The following is an 18,302-nucleotide window of genomic DNA, read 5'->3' on the forward strand; positions in this document are numbered from 1 at the left end:
AAAAAAAAAAAAAAAAAAAAAAAGAAAAGAAAAGAAAAAGAAAAAAAAGAGATAATACCTTGCATTTTATCATAACATAATGGAATTATATTAGAAATCAACAATAAGACTAAATAATATGCTATTGAAAGATAAATGGTTAGCAGAAGAAATCAAGGGTGAAAAAAATACTTAACAGGTAAATGAGAACATGACATAACAAAATCTCTGGGACATACTATGAAGGTGGTTCTAAGAGGATAGTTGATGGCATTGAGCTCATTCATTAAAAGAAAAGAAAGACACCAAATAATAATGTAACAACATTATTATATCTCATGATCCTAGAAAAACAAACAACAAAACCCAAATCAGTAGAAAACAGGTAATAATTAAGATCAGAGCTGAAAACGATGAAATTGAAATAAAAAAACAATTCGAAAAATCAAGGAAACAAAAGCTGATTCTTTAAAAAATAAACAAAATTGATAAGCCTTTAGCCAAGCCAAGGATTTTTTTTAAATGAAAAATAAATTTAAAAGATAGTGGGGAAAACTAATATTGTTAAAATCCATGACGAAAAAGGAAATGTCACCACAGACAATACTGAAATACAGAGGATAAATAGAAACTATTCTGAAAATTTATACTCCATTAAATTAGAATATCTTGGAAGACATCAACAAACTTCTAGAGACAGATGACCTACCCAAATTGAACCAGGAGGACCTAGAAAATTTAAACAGATCAATTTCAAGTAATGAAATTGAAGATACACCAAAAGCCTACCAACAAAGAAAAGCCCTGGACTGGATGTATTCTCAGCTGAGTTCTTCAAGACCTTTAAAGAAGTACTAACACCATTTCTCCTCAAATTATTCCATAAAATATTAAAATAGGGAGCTCTGCCAAATATTCTATGAGGCTAGTATCATCCTGATAACAAAACTAGACAAAGACACACTAAGAAAACTTCAGACCAATATCCCTGATGAACAGATGTAAAAATTCTTAATAAAATACTAGCAAATCACATACAAAAACAAATTTAAAAGATAGTGCACAATGATCAAGTTGGTTTCATCCAAGAAATGCAAAGATGGTTAAACATATGGAAATTAATAAATTTAACCCATCACATCAAGAGACTTAAACATAAGAATCACATAATTACCTCAAAAGATTCAGAAAAAGCATTTGACAGGACAGGCATGGTGGCTCACACCTGTAATCCCAGCAGCTTGGGAAGCTGAAGCAGGAGGATTGCAAGTTCAAAGCCAGACTCAGCAATAGTGAGGCGCTAAGCAACTCAGTGAGACCCTGTCTCTAAATAAAATGCAAAATGGGGGCTGGGGATGTGGCTCAGTGGTTGAGTGCCCCTGAGTTCAGGTCCTGGTACCAAAACAAACAAGCAAAAAACTTTTTGACAAAACACAGCATCCATTCATGTTCAAAACACTAGAAAAACTAGAGGTAGTATGATCATACCTTAACATCATCAAAGCTATAATGCACCAATAAACCCAAGGCTAACATCATTCTAAATGGAAAAAAACAAAGCATTCCCTCTTAAACCTGGGACAAGGCAGGGATGCCCTCTTACCACTTCTATTCAACATAGACCTTGAAAATTTAGCCAGAGCAATTAGGCAAAAGAAAGAAATTAAAAGGATATGAATAGGAAAAGAAGAGCTCAAACTATCTCAAACTATATCATGTCATGTTTCCCGATGACATGATCCTACATTTAGAAGTCCCAAAAAACTCCACCAGAGAACTCATAAATGAATTCAGCACAGTAGCAGGATACAAAGTAGCAATATACATCCACAAATCAATGCATTTCTATACAACAATGATGAATCCGCTGAAAGAGAAATTAGGGAACTATTGCATTCACAGTAGCCTTAAAAAATAAACACTGGAAACTACAGAACACTAAGGAAAGAAATTGAAGAAGACCTTAAAGGTGGAAAGATCTCCCATGTTCTTGGATAGGCAGAATTGATATTTTCAGAGTAGCTGTACTACCAAAATTGTTATACAGATTTAATGCAATTCCTATTAAAATCCCAATGATGTTCTTCATAAAAGTAGAAAAATCAGTCAGGAAATTCATTTGGAAAAATAAGAGGCCCAGAATAGCCAAAGCAATCCTTAGTGAGAAAAGCAAAGCAGGAGGCATCACAATACCAGATGTTAAATTATACTACAGAGCTATAGTAACAAACAGTATGTTATTGGCACCAAAATAGGCATGAAGACCAATGGAATCGAATAGTGGTCATAGAGATGAACCCACAGATATGGTTATCTGATACTAGACAATGATGCCAAAAACATACATTGGCGAAAAGATCCTTTTTAACAAATGGTGCTGGGAAAACTGAAAATCCATCTGTAGAAGAATGAAATTCGATCCCTATCTCTTACCCTGCACTCAAAGTGGATCAAAGATTTAAGTATTAGACTGGAAACCTTGCACCTATTAGAAGAAAATGTAGGCCTAAGATTCCAACATGTTGGCTCAGGAACCAACTTCTTAACAAGACTCCTAAAACACTAAAGAATAAAATGAAAAATCAATGAAGGTCAGCATCAAATTAAAAAGCTTCTGAATAGCAAAAGGAACAAGAGCATGGAGAGTGAGTGTGCAGAATGGAAGAAGATCTTTGCTATCTGCTCCTGAGGGCATTGATATCCAGAATAAAACAAAAACTCAAAAAGCTTAACACCAGGGGCTGGGATTGTGGCTCAGTGGTAGAGCGCTTGCCTGGCACGTGTGAGGCTCTGGGTTCGATCCTCAGCATCACATAAAAATAAATAAATAAGATAAAGTTATTGTGTTCATGTACAACTAAAAAGAAATTTTTTTTACAAAAAGCTTAACACCAAAAAAACCCCACAAATAACCCAATCAATAAATGGGCAAAAAAACTAAACAGACATTTCTCAAAAGAAGAAATACAAATGGTCATTTTCTCAGATGTTGAAAAAAAATGTTCAACATCTCTAGCAATTAGAGAAATGCAAGTTAAAACTTCACTTGTTGGGAGTGTGTATGAACTATGGATTTTGTTTGAGCCATTAAGTCAGGGAAGCTGCTTTTCTGTGAGCTCCTGGGTGAAATTCCCTGTTTTGAGAAATCCCAGATCACTCTAGAACCCTGCCTTAGCTCACAGCCACAGGTTCAAACACAGCCACTTGGAGATGAGCATAACCTGCCAAGCACCAAACAACCTGATTTTTCCTGAAGGAGCTCCTTACTGATTCCCTTTGTGGTCTGTACCACTATCAATAAAGCAAGAGTGGGTTTTTCTCTTTGTTAGGGTCAGATCCATCAGATCTATCCACACATAAATGTCCTCACTTTTGAATATATAATTCTCATCTTTTGTCTTTAATTACTTAATATTACTTTCATAGCTTTTATTTCATAGCTGGCCCACCTCCAACAGTTACCTACTCCCTCCCCACACAGGACACAGGCAGAATACACTGAGATTTCACCTCACTCGAGTCAGAATGGCAATTATCAAATGTACAAGTAACAATAAATTTTGGCAAGGATGTGGGGAAACAGGTACACTCATACATCGCTGGTGGGACTGCAAATTAGTATTACAACTCTAGAAAGCAGTATGGAGATTCCTCAAAACACTAGGAATGTAACTACCATTTGACCCAGTTATACCAATCCTTGGTATATATCCAAAAGATTTAAAATCTGTGCACTATAAGTGATGCAGTCACATCAATGTTTATAGCCGCTCGATTCACAATAGCTGATTGTGAATTCACAATTCACCAACCTATGTACTCATCAACAGATGAATGGATAAAGAAAAATGTGATTTATATATACAATGAAGTACTATTCAGCCATAGAGAAGAATGACTATGACATTTGCCAGTGAATGGACGGATCTAGAGACTATCACGCTAAGTGAAATAAGACAATCCCCCTAAAACTAAAGATTGAATGTTCTCTCTGATGTGTGGATGCTAACATACGACAAGGGGTGGGGGGCTAGGGGAAGAATACAAGTTCATTGAGTTAGACAAAGGGGAATGAAGGGAAAGGGTAGGGGACAGGAATAGGAGAGTGGAATAAATCTGACATAACTTTCCTATGTACATATATGAATATGCCACAGTGAATCTCAACATCATGTACATCCACAAGACTGGGATCCTAATTAGAATAAGATATATTCCATGCTTGTATAAAGAAATATGCCATGTATAACTAAAAAGAACACATTAAAATTTTTAAAAATGAAAGGTCAATTTCAAATACACAACATAATAATGCATATCAAGGACTTAGAAGAGCAAGGACAAACCAAACCCAAAATTAGAAGAAAAGAAATAATAAACATAGAAGCAGAAATAGAGACTAAATTAAAAAAATACAAAAGATCAACGAAACCAAAAATTGGTTCTCTGAAAAGATAAACAAAATTGACATACTTTTAGCTCTACCAACCAAGAATAAAAGAAAAGATACAAATACACAAACTTAGAGATGAAAAAGGAGACATTACAATTAATACCTCAAAAATAAAAGGGACCATTAGAATTTTTTTTAAAAGTATATGCTTACTAACAAATTGGAAAATTGTGAAGAAATGGGGCAAATTTCTGGATATATACAGCCAACCAAAATTCAACCAAGAGATATAAAAAATCCAAATAAACCAATAACAAGCAATAAGAGTGAATCAATAATAAAACATTTCCTAAGAAAGAAAAGCACTGGAATGGATGGCTTCACTGGTAAATCTTACCAGGCTTATAAAGAACCCTTCCAAACTCATTCTATAAGATTAGCAAATAGCATCACCTCATCACCAAAACCTAACAAGGATTCGACCAAAAAAAAAAAAAAAAAACAGAAAAATTATAGAGCAGTATCCCTGAAGAAGATAGATGCAAAAATCCTCAACAAAATGCTAGCAATCAAATTCAACAACATATCAAAAGATCATGATTAGGTTGGTTTCGTTCCAAGGACAATTCTTCAACCAACACAAATCAATAAATATAACACATCATGTAAACAGAATGAAGGATAAAAATCATAGATACAATAGATATAGGAAAGGGATTTGATAAAATTTAACATCCTTTCATGATAAAAGTCCTGAACAAATTAGGATCATATCTCAACTTTATGTAAATGTATTATGACAAGCCTGTAGTCAGGATCATACTGAATTGGATAAAACTGAAAGCATTTCCTTTAAGATCAGAAACAAGGAAAGGGTGTCTTCTCTCACCACTTTTATTCCACATAATACTGAACTTTTTAGTTAGAGCAATCAGGCAAGAGAAAGGAATAAAGGCATACAAATAGGAACGGAGGTAATTATTTTTTGAAGATAATATGATGCTTTATATACATACCCTAAAAACTCCACCAAAGACTATTAGAACTGAAATAAGAATTCAACAAAGTGAAAGGATACAAAAATTGACATATAAAAATCAGAAGATTTTTCTATATACCAATAATGAATTTACTGAGAACTAAATCAGGAAAACAATTCCTTTCACAAGAGCCATAAATAAATGAATAACCTAGGAATAAGCTTATCTAGGGAAAAAGAAGACCTATACAATGAAAAATCACAAAAGACTTATGAAAGAAATTGAAGAAGACACTAAAAGATGGAAAGACCTCCCATGTACCTGGATTGGAAAAATCTTACTAAAATGTCCATACTTCTCAAAGTGATCTACAGAGTCAATGTAATTCTATCAAAATACCAATAACATTTTTCACAGATCTAGAAAGAATTCATTGGAAGTCGAGAAGACCCCAAATAACTAAAGCAAACACAATTGTGTTAGTCTTTTTTTTTTTTTTTTTTTTTGTCACTGGGACAAAATACTTGAGAAATAGAAGGAAAGGTTTACTTTGGCTCATGGTTTCAGTGAGTGGTCATCAGGCTCCAAGGCAGAAATGTTACAATAGAAGGACATGACAGAGGAAAGCTTTTCAGTCCATTGCAGCCACAAAGGAGATGGAGAAAGTCAGAGAGAAAGTCCAAGAAGAAGACATACCCTGCCAGGGTACACCTCCAGTGACCTATTTCTTCTGGGAGAAGGGCTCACCACTCCCTCATACCAAGCCCACCCTTAACTGCCTACATCAGGACCTGCCCTGCTCTGATTCCTGAGCCTGCCTCATAAAAATCCCAGACCCCAAGCCTGTTTTACCTCTCTCCGTCTATGGAGAGATGGCCCTTATTTGTCAACTCTGACAACTAAACGGTCCTGTGTATCTCTGCCTGGTCTCTGTCATTCATTTCTCGCTTGCCCGTCTCCTGGTTCCTCCCTTTCCTTTCAGTTCTCTTATCTGGAAGTTAGATATCCTTTCCTGGATAAGTCCTACTGACTCTCAGTTCTCAGTGTAAAAGGCACTGGGAAGTTTCTTGAACCTTGAACTGGTTTAGGTTTCTTTTTTCTTCTCAATAGCTGCCAGTATTTGCTGGCAGCTGTATGTCAGCAAGTGTGTGCCTGTCTTGTTGACTCTCAGGTCCCTAGCACATAATGAAAGGTCCTGGGCACTTAGATATTGAATAGTATCAGTTCCCAAATGCCAAATCAGGTTTAAGGTGAAATGGGAAAAAAAAGGTAGTGAGTTTTTCCTTAATGCCACATTACTCAAACTCTAGAATTCAGGTTCCATGTGGCTATTTATCCCTGCACTCAACAGACACTAAGCACCTGTAGGCATTGTCCTCGGTGCTCAGTGTTCGGTTACAACAAAGAACAAATCCACAATGACGGTCCCTATACCCTGTGGCACTTGCATTCCAAGTGGAGAAAAAATAATGATGTCCACTGAATGCAGATCAGACATCCACAGTGTCTGGGTTTGACTCTCAGGTAATAATTATCAATTTCAACATTTCTTCATATCTTTAAGTCGTTCTCTGCCCTTCCTTGTTTTTTGGGGGGGGGTGTACTGGGGATTGAACTCAGGAGCATTTGACCACTGAGCCACATCCCCAGCCCTATTTTGTATTTTATTTAGAGAAAGGGTCTCACTGAGTTGCTTAGCACCTCACCATTGCTGAGGCTGGCTTTGAACTCGCGATCCTCCTGTCTCAGCCTCCTGAGTGGCAGGTATTACAGGCATGTGCCACTGCACCCATAAGTCTGAAACTGCAGTTTCAGTTGAAAAGAAAGGGTTGTATAGGCCCATGAGGATGATTTCTGTGGTGCTTCCCAACCAGAGGCATTTCTGGCATTAAGGACAAGAAAGAAGAACCTTCCAATTATCCCCTCTCCTAGCAAGGGCCTAAAATGCAATAAAAGAGCCATTACCCATCAGAATTTCAGTAGAGACCATTTATCACAGAGTTGAATCAATTCTGAAATCAACTGTACCATATTAGTCAGGAAAAAAAAAGTCACTCAGTATACTCCAGGTGAGAAGGATTGATATAGAAATTAGGAGCTGACATAAACACTGGAAGAACAGCAGTCAGAAAAGTTCCCAGGAAGGTCAAGAAAGCCAACGCTGGAGCCAGCTTAAAGTTGTGAAGTTCTCAAGTGCTCACCTGGAAGCTACTACAGCTCTAAAGAAGAGCTAGCAAGGAGGCTGAGGTGAAATCTCCCAGGGCCTCACAAAGCTGGTTGCAAACTCTCCAGAGTAAAATCAACTTCTCTTTTATTTTCCAAAGCTCCTGTGAGAGCCATCCATTAGCAAATCAAAGGGGAAGGGCATTCTGAGAAATATGATATGTTAGCTTTCTAGCATGTGACAAAATACCTAAAATAATCAATTTATGAGGCCACTGCACCCCCCTGGGGTAAAAGTTTGATGGGGAATTATAAATAGTAGACTATTGGATTATAAACCTTGGATGACCCAAGTAACCAAGGACAGTCTGATGTTTTTAGAAGATAGAGAATCTCAAGCAGGTTGCATGCTTTGGTGAGAGTTCACTGTACTCTCTGGGCCCAGCCTAGCTTGTCATTTGCAGAGTAGACGTGATTATCACTGCAGCTGGCAGAATTCAAAAAAGGCCAAAGGGCAGAGGACCCCTAGGATTTCTCACATGACTCTTTCCTTCTTGACTCATATATTTCTTCTCTGAAGGAAGAAAATGCAATGGAATTATTCAACCATTTCCAGAGTAGAGGGGGAAAAGGGAGCAGGTAGTGTCAGTTAAGCAGCATTAAGTCGAGACACACCTAGGTGTCAGTCCTAAGTCTCTGTTTTTTATTATAAATGGCAGTAATCAGTCCCTCCCCTAGAGTTAATTTGAGATTAAATAAGAATGCCTATTAAGTGCCTGGCTCACTACCAGCTCACTACCTGCTGTATATTTAACATATGTTTGCTGATATATAAATATAAACATGTTTTGACTTTTTAAGTTATTTTCTAGGTCTCCTGAGGGATGAGGTTTTTTTTCTGAGCTTCATCTTTCCAAGAGAAATTAAGAAGTAATAGCCTTTTTTTATAAAAAAAAAAAAAAGTGCCTGTAACTGCCTTGAACTGAGTTGGACAATGTTCACCTTTATTTCTGAAGGGGATGAAGAAAGATAAGTGAGAAAAAGATTGAGAGGTGCTGGGAAAGGTGAGGTGCCATGCTGGTTGTTGAATCCTGTGGGAGATTTTCCCACTGAGCTTGAATTCACTGCACCTGGACTCTGACTTAGATGAACTCATTCCTTCATTGTCTTTGAAGGGACAGGCTTGACCACATTCATCTTCCTGTTTATTTGTTTGTTTGTTTTTTAACTTTTTTTTTAGTACTTTTTTAGAACCCAGGAGCGCTCTACCACTGAGCTAAGTTTGCTGTAGCTGGTCTTGAACTTAGGATCCTCCTTCCTCAGCCTCCTGAGTCACTGGGATTACAAATGTGAGCCACCATGCCCTGCTGTCTTTTCTTTCTTTCTTTCTTTCTTTCTTTCTTTCTTTCTTTCTTTCTTTCACATTTTTATTGAAGTCAAAAGAAGTGCAGAGAAGTGCACAAGTCTTAAGTGCACAGCTCAAAGAATTTTTAGGTATGAATCCCTCTATGAATTTCCCACCCGGATCAAAATGAAGGGCATTTCTAGGACACCAGAAGGCTCCCTGGGGCCCCTCCCTCATCAACACCCACCCACCCATAGGCAACCACTATTCCAGCTTCTACCACTATCAGTCTTGCAGTCTTCAACTTTGTGTAAAAGGAACTCATATCTTTTCTTCAACTTTCATGCCTGCCTTTGACATTTATCCATGTTGTCACAGATATCTGTAGTTCATTCTTTTTTATTGCTAGTTTCAGTATGTGAATACACCACAATATATTAATCCATTCTACTGTCATTGTGGAGTTTGGGGCTATCATGAATGAAGCTACTATGAATATTCATATCTTTTAGGGGACATTCTGCTGGGAACACATACCTATTAGTGTAATTGCTGAGTCAAGGGGCAAGCAAATGTTTAGCTTCAGCAGATTGTTGCCCAGAGTGGTTGTGAACATTTATTTCTACTCCCACTAGTTTTTGAACATATCACAAAGGAGCTTCTCCATTGGCGTATTCCCTACGGTCTTGCGGAAGAAGAGGAGCTCAATGCGTTCAGAGGTGATGAACCTCAAAGACGGGAGGAGTAGGAGCAGTTTCCCAAACCTGAACAGGAGAGAGGGACCATCAGTTTTATCCCCAGCTTCTGAGCACTAATCCTTAGGGCAGCACCCTCCCAGGAAAGACAGGGAAGGAAGTTGGAGAGGACCTCCCAGAAAGGCCCCATTCACTACAGGGCTTGTCTCCACCTACCTGGAGCCCCAGAAGTGGGATGAAAACAGTGAGTGAGTATTGTATATCATGTGTAACGATTATAAAGCAAAAAGTCATTTATATTAACTCTGTATATGAATATAGTATTATGAGTATAACTGTATATTATGATAATTACATGATCAGTTTTGTATATAAGAATATAATTTCCTGTCCATAAAAATGCATAGGATAATAGTAGCCATTACTGGAAATGAAGTCCAGGGAGAATTCGGTTGACTGAGATCCTTGGTCCAGAAAAAACTTACTGCCCTCTTAAATCAGAGCCATTTCCCAAAGCAGGTGCCCCTAAGGCAAAAAAAGAGACAGATGGTGGAATCAGACCTTCCCTGGGCCAATGCCCAGTGTCCAGGAGAAAGCTCCACAAGGGACAACTGCTGGTTCAGCACCCGCCTGCATCTCCATAGGAAGACCCTCCACTACCCATGAACCCCTGAGCTCACCTTGCCTACCAGGGGCTTTCTTTCTTTTGTGATCTCAGGTGAGTGACAGTGAGCAATGATATCCCTCCTATCTGCCTCCCCCTTATGTCTTTCTGATCCGAAGAGTAGGAAGAAGTAACTGTATGATAATTATATAACTGTTTTCAAACCACAGGTATCCATCCACTTAATGGGTCTGAAATTAAATTTAAAGGGACACAACCCACCTTTTATTAAAATAAAATAGAACCAGAGTAAATTGTACAAAGTAAGGTAGGTATCACTTGATAGAATTGTGTTTCAGAGTCTATATGTATATTAGGTTATAACAAAAAAATGCATTTCTTCTTTAATCCTGAATTTTTTAAAACTGAAATAAGCTGACTTAGAGAATCCAACTACTATCTTAACACTCAGTTCTGCCTATAGTAGGTAATGAACTGTAATTGGAAGTAACAGGAAATCTTAACCAGCACTTCAAAATTTGACACAAAATCAACAGGCTAGGCAGGACATCTCTGGGAGCTGGTCTCAACAGAAACTTGACCTTGAAGGCTCAGCTGCTGAATGTCTCTGACTGTCAGGTCTCAAGGTACTAGTGATGAATTGTTCTACCTTAATCTTCCTGGGCAACTCAGTGTAGATCTTGTCTACTTGGACTCTTCTGAAAGGGAAATTACCTCTTCTTATGATCAGGTCTCAGATGAGAAATGATTTGAGGGTGCTTATATTAGCTCACTTCTTTAGTGACAACAGCCAAGAGCCCCCAGAAAATGCAGATAATAGATTTAAAATAGCTCACAGATGCCTGGTGGCTGAGTGGTCCAGACACGGCTCCTGTGTGTGTCCCGGTGCTGGGTCAAGGTGGGCGGTCCCAGAGCACTGGCTTCTACCTGGCTCTCCCCTGCCACACTCAGCCTGCAGCTATTGTCCTCCAAACCACTTTCCACATGAGTGTGTGAGTGCCTGCTGGCTTATGCAGTGCATCTCTACAGGATGCCCACTGTGCCTCCCTCAAGACATTGTAACTTCCCTCAAAGCCATCTTTTACTTTCAAATTTCCTCTTTATTGTTTGAATACTCACTCCCAAAGAGTTCCTCTTCCCTCATTCCTTACCTCCATCTAATTGCTAAATCTGACTCACTCCAACTCCCATGGCATTTATGGCCACTCTCAAAGATCAGAACTCCACGGAATCCCTGGAAGGTGGCAGTAGCTGCTCTGGCCCCCTGGGAGTACACTCTGTCCCCACTGCCATGCCAGTCTTTATGAGGTTCAGCCAGTATATGACACCTTCCTCTGAAAAACCTGTAGGGGGTCACCTCTGCCTCCCACATCAGATGTGGCCCTTGGGGGGGCATTCAAAGTCCTGACCGGTCTGGTCCCAGGGGCCCTTTCTGGCCTAACCTACTATCTTGTTGCTGGCAGGAATCTGTTATAACTTCTGAACTGGACTTCTAAGAAGAAGCCTCTCAAACTTTGTAAATGATGCGTTCTTTTCTGTTAGACCCTACCCTTCCTCCCAAATCCAGCCCTGCCTTCACCAAGTCTCTCCTGATTCTGCCTGCCACCTGCTACCCCTATGAGTCTGTGTGTCCCAGACACAGACAACCCTCTCTACTCGACTAGGGAAGTTCTGTTTTCAGTGTGGTCACTGTGTCAGGTGGCCCCTGGAAGGCAGCAGCTCTGTTTTATGAACACTTGATCCTCTCTCAGGATCTGGCACTGTGCCTGGCCCATGGGAGATGTTGGGTAGATGCTGGTTGGATGGAGACCTTTGTCCTATTAGGGGGACACCGGAGGTGATGTGAGAGATGTGAGCAGGGTAAAAAGAGGAAGGATAGGGGGGGTGGGTAGGCATGTGCTCAGGTCACCTCACGGGCTGGCTGGGGTAGTGGGCCTTGCTGTGTTGGCTCAGCATCACTTGGGACTGGTCCTGCAAGGCCTCCACGTGCTCAGGATCCTTTAGGCCCCGTGTCTCTGGGGGAGAAGTGGCAACCGTGAGCTCCCCTTCCAGGACCTCCCCAGCCTGCTCTACTCCTCACAGTCATGGAGAGGAGGCCTCTGGGGACGTCACACCTCTCTCCTCCTGCATACCCCCACCCCTTAAAGAAACTGGCACATCTGTGCACACGTTGGGTTGTAGAGGGATGGTGAAAGGCAGAAAGAAGTCCCTGGAATTCCTAGTCTCCATCCCAACCATTTCTCTGGAAGGTTTAGGCCCAGACTTAGTACCTGGTTTGAAGAGGACCAGGGCCTTCATACAAGCAAACTCCGTGGGGTCCACCACCAATGCCCGGAACCGGGAGATGGTTTCCTGCAGGAAGCGTGTCTCCATGCTGGCCAGTGCAAACCGGCCCTGAGAGCTGCTGGTGGCAGAAGCCTCTGGTGGGGCCAGCAGTGGGCAGCTCTCCAGGGGCAGAGACCACTGTATGGCTCCAAGGAGGAAGAGTTCACTCCATGCTTCTTCCAGCAGGATCACCTGTGCTCAGAGAGGGTGTGAATGTTGCAGTGCACACACAGCTCCTCCAGCCAGCCTGGAGCCTCTGCCACCTTCTCCAGGAACAGAAGGGCTGGTCCTAGTTGCTCAGAATGCTCTCCTGACCTCTGTCTGGCATTTGGCTCTGGCATTTGGCATTATCTGGCCTAGCTGCTTAGTCTCTGAGACACTATGGGTTTCATCCAGAGCTGGGACATTTGGAATAGCCTAGAACCATGGGATGCCAGGCAGTCTCAGGGACATGCCTAAGAGTGACCAAGCTGAGTGTGCTCAAAGACTCAGCCTGAATCTTCTGAGTTGCTTCTTCCAAACACAGACTGGTTGAAGGCTTAGCCCTCTGTGCCTCTTCCAGGTTCATCGAGCTCTGCTTGCCCATCCAAAGCCCAGAGGCCATACCAGATGTGGAGAGGTTGTGTTTACGCTCAAGCCCTGACATCACGGGAACTCATGCTCTAAGGGGGCCTAGAGTTGGCCACTCATGGTGTTCAGGACATGCATAGTGCTCTGTGCCATACAGAAAGTCTGTGGGCCCAGCAGTCTATCCTGGAGGAAAGAAGACCCTGGGAGCTGCAGGCACTGCCTTCAAATCCTGGGCCTCTGTGTACCCTTGGCCATCATTGTCCCCTAGATGTGCACTAATACTGTTACCCCTGATTATCACCAACTCAATCAGAGAAGTCTCCAGCTGTCACTATCTGAGCTGTGCACACCATCACTCTTCACCAGCACAAGGGTGCTAGTGTCCCCAATCTGGATGACTCTCATGGCTGCTGGCCCCAGCCCAGCCAGCTCTAGCAGGCAGGCTGCACAGTGTACCTGATCCCGGAAGGGCAGGTTGGAGAACACGGGCAGGTTTTTGGCCCACTTGACAGCCATGAAGAGCAGGCGAGCTGATGTCTCATGGATATTGTCCAGGCTACAGAGGGATGAGGGGAACTCAGGATCGTTGCTGGTGACATCAATATTCTCATCAGCTGTTGGAGAAAGAAGTTGTGACCTTAGTCTCTGCACCATGGAGATGGGAGGGAAGACTCACGACCTGGTTGTGAGGCTCTAGAATGAACAGAGGCCCCTGGTCCGTCCCTCAGTCGTCCTTCCACTTACCATCCTCTGGCTCCAGTTTGGCACAGGATTCGGCCGTTGTGAGGCTGGCCATGAAGTGGTGGCCCAGGCCTCTGGCTGTGGATGCAGGTGTGGAGCCCTGTGGGCTGGGCCCTGCCTGGGCTGGAGACACCACCAGGGCCTGGAGGCGGGGCTCGCCATCTGACTCCACACTGTCCAGCCGAATCTGGGCCGTGCTTCGGGGCTGGCGCTCGTTCTGCACGGCTGGGGAGGGAGGAAGTTTTAGGACCCTGCAGTGGTCACGTTGCCTGTCTCTTCTGCCCTTCCCGGCTCCCTGTGCTCCCCACTCACCATCCTGGTTCATGCCCGCTTGCAAGCACTTCTTCAATCGGCAGGCCTGGCATTGGTTGCGATGGGCCTTGTCCACAGGGCACATTCCTGCCCCAACTTGACACCTGCAGGGGACAGGGAGCCCCAGGGGGTCAGTGTCCCAGGCTCTGGACCATGGATTTGGACATTTTGCCCTAGCTCCTTCATCCCTGACAACCTCTACTTGTCCTAGGCACCCTAGTGGGCAGGAACCCAGCAGGGCCTACCCTCCTCACCTGTAGATGAGCCTCCGCCTCACGCTTCTCTTGAAAAAGCCGCTGCAGCCGTTGCAGGCATAGATGCCATAGTGCTTCCCGCTGCTGCTGTCCCCACATACACGGCACTGGAGTGAGGGGCCCACGCCTGAAAGACAGAGGCAGTAGCTGGGCCCCTCAACCTCTCCACCCACCCTCCACCCCCACATCCCTCTCCCTGTCCACAGGTTCCTGATCTCCCACATTTAGATGTGCCCTTGTTGCTCCCAGCTGGAAAAATGTTTCCCTCTTATGCTTCCCTGCCCTCCTCCTTCCGTGTCCAGTTTTCAGCAAGGGTACACACCCTGCCTCCACCCACCCAGCTCCCATTCCTTCCCTGTGGGTGACTTTAGATTTCCATAAAATAATTCTTGACCTCACCTCTAGGGATCCCTTTGCCTCCAAGTCCTAAGGGTGCTTCTTGGTTTTTCCCTCCCATCAGCTCAGTATCCTGCCCTTTCTGCCCACCTCCATGTGTCTAGGATTCTGGGTTCACCAGCACATTCCCCTCACATTTGCCCACAGTCCTTGGGGCTGGACCCAAGTTGGTCTGGCACATATTCTGTTCCCTAAGGGCCCAGATCTCATCTCCAAGAAAAGCCATACCTGTTGGATCCTCCCCCAGGCCCCACCTGCCTGGAGACTCCTTCCTGGAGGCAGTCACAGTGGTAGGCACAGCTGTGGCCACGCTGGAGCTCATCGGACTGCTAGCCTGGCCCTGGAGGCCCCAGAGCTGCCAAGGATGCTGGCTGTGTGGCTGGGTGGGCCCAGCCTCTGCCTTGCTCTCCACCTGCCCCTCTATTCTTTTCCCCCTTCTATTTCTGCTTCTCCTTCTCCCAGGCTCTAGCAGTCTCTGTCTTTGGGTCTCTTCTCTGTCTGGACTCGGGAGCCTTCCAAACTTCCCCAGGCCCTCACAGCAGCAGCTTTGGCTGGAGGAGATTTCTCTCAGGGAGCTGCTGGGCACAGTTTATGATCCTCTTAATCTTTACTGTCTCCACAGGGGATCAACTGGCCACACCTGCAGTGTTACCAAGGTGCCCCTGGGAGCCAGTAAGTCCTGCTGTCCCTATGCTAGCTCTGGGGTTATCCAATGTCCCCAGGTCCCAACTATGCTGTGCTCTCAGCTATTTGTCATTCAATATCAAATCCTGGAGAGAGGTGCAGTTCCTCTAATTTTTTTTTTTCCTGTGTGTGTGTTGAGGACTGAACCAGGGCATTGCACATGCCAGGCAAATGCTCTATATACCAACCCATTTTATTTTGACACAGGTCTCTCACTAAGTTGCCCAGGCTGGTCTCAAACTGCCTCAGTCTTCTGAGTAGCTGGGATTACAGGTGTGCACCACCATGACTTTAATCTTTTTGAGGTGCTTAGCATGTGTCTGAAGGCAAGTGTGTGTGTGTGTGTGTGTGCTTGTGTGCATGTGCACATGTATGCACATGTGTGTGGCCCTGTGTTTGTGTGGATCGCTGTGTGTAGGTGTTCATTTTTTTTTGTCCTGAACAGTTGAACCCTCTACCCTGATGATTCTCACCTCAGCTTCTTGAAAAAAGACCTGCTTGGGGACCATGATTTGAGGATTTTGCGCCCCCCTCCCCACCCAAAAGGTCAGCAATCCTCAGATGCCCGAAGAATCAGGTCCAATGTAGGGTTTGAGGCTAGCTGGAGGCAGGAGGCCTGAGAGGTGGCAGAAGAGAAGCCGATAGGCATTTTTATCACCTGCCTGGAGCACTGGGCCTGCAAGATAGGAGGGAGTGAGGACAGAGCTGCCTGCATCTGGCTCCAGGATCTCAGGTAGTTTTCCCCTTCCTCCCCTGACCTGGCCTCCAGTCCCTAGGCAGGCTGGTCTCTGCTGCCCTCCAGGCCCACCTTCCCAGCTCAAGACCAACAGCAGTTCTGAGGGGTGGAGCAGGGACAGACCAGACGCTGGGCCCCAGCAGGCAGAGGGGTGTGAGGGGAGAGTGTAAGGACTGACCCAGGCTCACAATTTTGCTCCATTACAAGCCACATGTTCCTGAGCAAGTGTCAGCCTGCCTGAACATCAGTCTCCTCATCTGTGAAAGGGATTGCAGCGTGTAGTGTAGGTGGACACAGTACCAGTGGTTCTCACAGAGTGCTTACTAAAAGCATTATAAATGGTGGGGTCTTGCTATTACTCACGTTTCTCAGGGTCACTGAGAAAATCAGAGCAAAACTCAGGAAATATATTTTCTTTCCTGCTCCTCCACCTCCATCTCCACCTCCTCCTCAAGCCCCACCCCATGCCCAAGACAGATAGGAAATCCTCATGTTGGCCTAGGTGTCTGCACAGGGGATAGACATGGGGAGGAGGCTAGCCTAGCCTTAGAGCCCAGGGAACATGCAGCTTCTAGAAGAATGATGGAGTTAAGGGGACAGGCGCCATAGGGCATGGCCCTCATGTAAGCGGGGTTAACCCTCCCTGTGACACAGAAGCACTATTGGGGATTTTGAAAGTCAGTGTGGAGGCTTTGCAGGATAATCTGCTTTCTGGAGCCTCAGGAGATCGAGGCCATAGGGTGGAGGTCATTCACTGGCCCTCCTCTCTTCTGTCCTTACCCTTCCTGCCCTCCTCCTGCAGGAGGTTCTTCAGGACCCTCCATGGACAAGGTCTCCAGTTCCACCTGGCAGTCAGAGCCAAAGCAGTGTCTTTGAACTTGGTTGAGCACTTCCTGCTTCCTGAAGGCTATCACTTGATCCTTCCGGAGAATGGGTCATCACCTAAACTTGTCATCACCTCCACATGCCCAGAGGTGGCCCCGCAAGTCTATCCCCTTCTCCACGGGCAATCTTGTGTACATCCACTGCTTCCAGGACCACTCAATCCCAGACTCCCACGTGCTTCTCTGCCCTGAGCTCCCCATCTATAGATCCACCTGGGTTCCACTGTGAAGTCCAATTTCACTGGCCCCACAGCCAACCCATCCCCAACAGATCTGCACAAAGATGGGAAGTGGGGTCCCAGGATTGAGGGATCACCAGTGCAAGGAAAGAATATCTAGGGATGAGCTGAGGGTCTGTAACTGAGTCAAGGAATAGGCAGAGAGGAGCTCAGGACTCTTGCGCATTTGGGAGATGAAGGAGAAAAGTCAAGATCGGAGCTTTACCATCCAAGTGCTCCATGAGGTCCCTGCCAATAGTAAGATGCAGGAAGTGCATGTGAAGAGTTCTTACACAAACACTTGCAATGTGTTATTCAAACATTAAGCAACCTTAGGTGGGAGCTGCCCTTATTAGCCTCAACTCACAGCTGAGGAAACAACAGAGGAGGCTAAATAATTTGCTTCAAGTCACACCGTTATTGAGCGGTGGTAGAGGTTGGAGACAGAGATGGGGATTGCAAATTTGCATCTGATCCCCAAACTCCTGTTTCCCACAGAATCTTCTCCAAGAAGCAGCCTGAGCAGCTTCCTTTGGTGTTTGTCGCCAGAGTAGATGAGCAGGGGTCAGGGAGGAGAGGGAGAAACAGAACGGCACACAGGCCATGAGGGAAGGAGACAGAAATATTTTAAAAGAGAAATTCATTTTTAAATAGGAGATACAAAGGAGAAGGCGAGGGAGAGACAGAGTGAAGCCCCAAGTGGGTGTGGACCAAACGCTGATCCACCCTGCAGTCTCATGGGGGACACAGAGCATGCCTGGCAGGGGGTCCTATGAAGGAATCAGGGGACCCAGGGCCTTCGGGACAGGTGTGGGGCCAGCACACCTCCTTTCAATTCTAGTTTTGGTGGGATTAGAGGAAGTGCTTTGTAACATGGTGAGATGGAGGGGAGGAAGGGGTGGGGCTGGTCCAAGAGCAGAGGATGGAGTTTTTCCCTTGTCTGAGGCACAGCAGGCCTCTTTTCGGGGATGGGGACACTGAGCAGGGGCTGAGGAGGGAGGG

At 44.3% G+C, this 18,302-nt stretch overlaps 1 protein-coding gene across 1 annotated transcript; it reads right to left on the reverse strand.

The window, feature by feature from the left end:
• Window positions 1–9,491: 9,491 nt before the first annotated feature.
• Window positions 9,492–15,118, reverse strand: Nr2e3 (nuclear receptor subfamily 2 group E member 3). Its single transcript, XM_015480224.1, has 8 exons — window positions 15,007–15,118; window positions 14,383–14,509; window positions 14,129–14,232; window positions 13,820–14,041; window positions 13,532–13,689; window positions 12,451–12,697; window positions 12,090–12,195; window positions 9,492–9,624 (listed from the first exon to the last, which is right to left on the reverse strand). The coding sequence occupies exons 1-8, from the start codon at window positions 15,098–15,100 to the stop codon at window positions 9,492–9,494; spliced, it is 1,191 nt and encodes a 396-aa protein (XP_015335710.1). The 5' UTR covers window positions 15,101–15,118.
• Window positions 15,119–18,302: the final 3,184 nt, after the last annotated feature.

This window comes from Marmota marmota, unplaced genomic scaffold (genome assembly GCF_001458135.2).
Source record: "Marmota marmota marmota unplaced genomic scaffold, marMar, whole genome shotgun sequence".
In the NCBI taxonomy this organism is placed as follows: domain Eukaryota; kingdom Metazoa; phylum Chordata; class Mammalia; order Rodentia; family Sciuridae; genus Marmota; species Marmota marmota.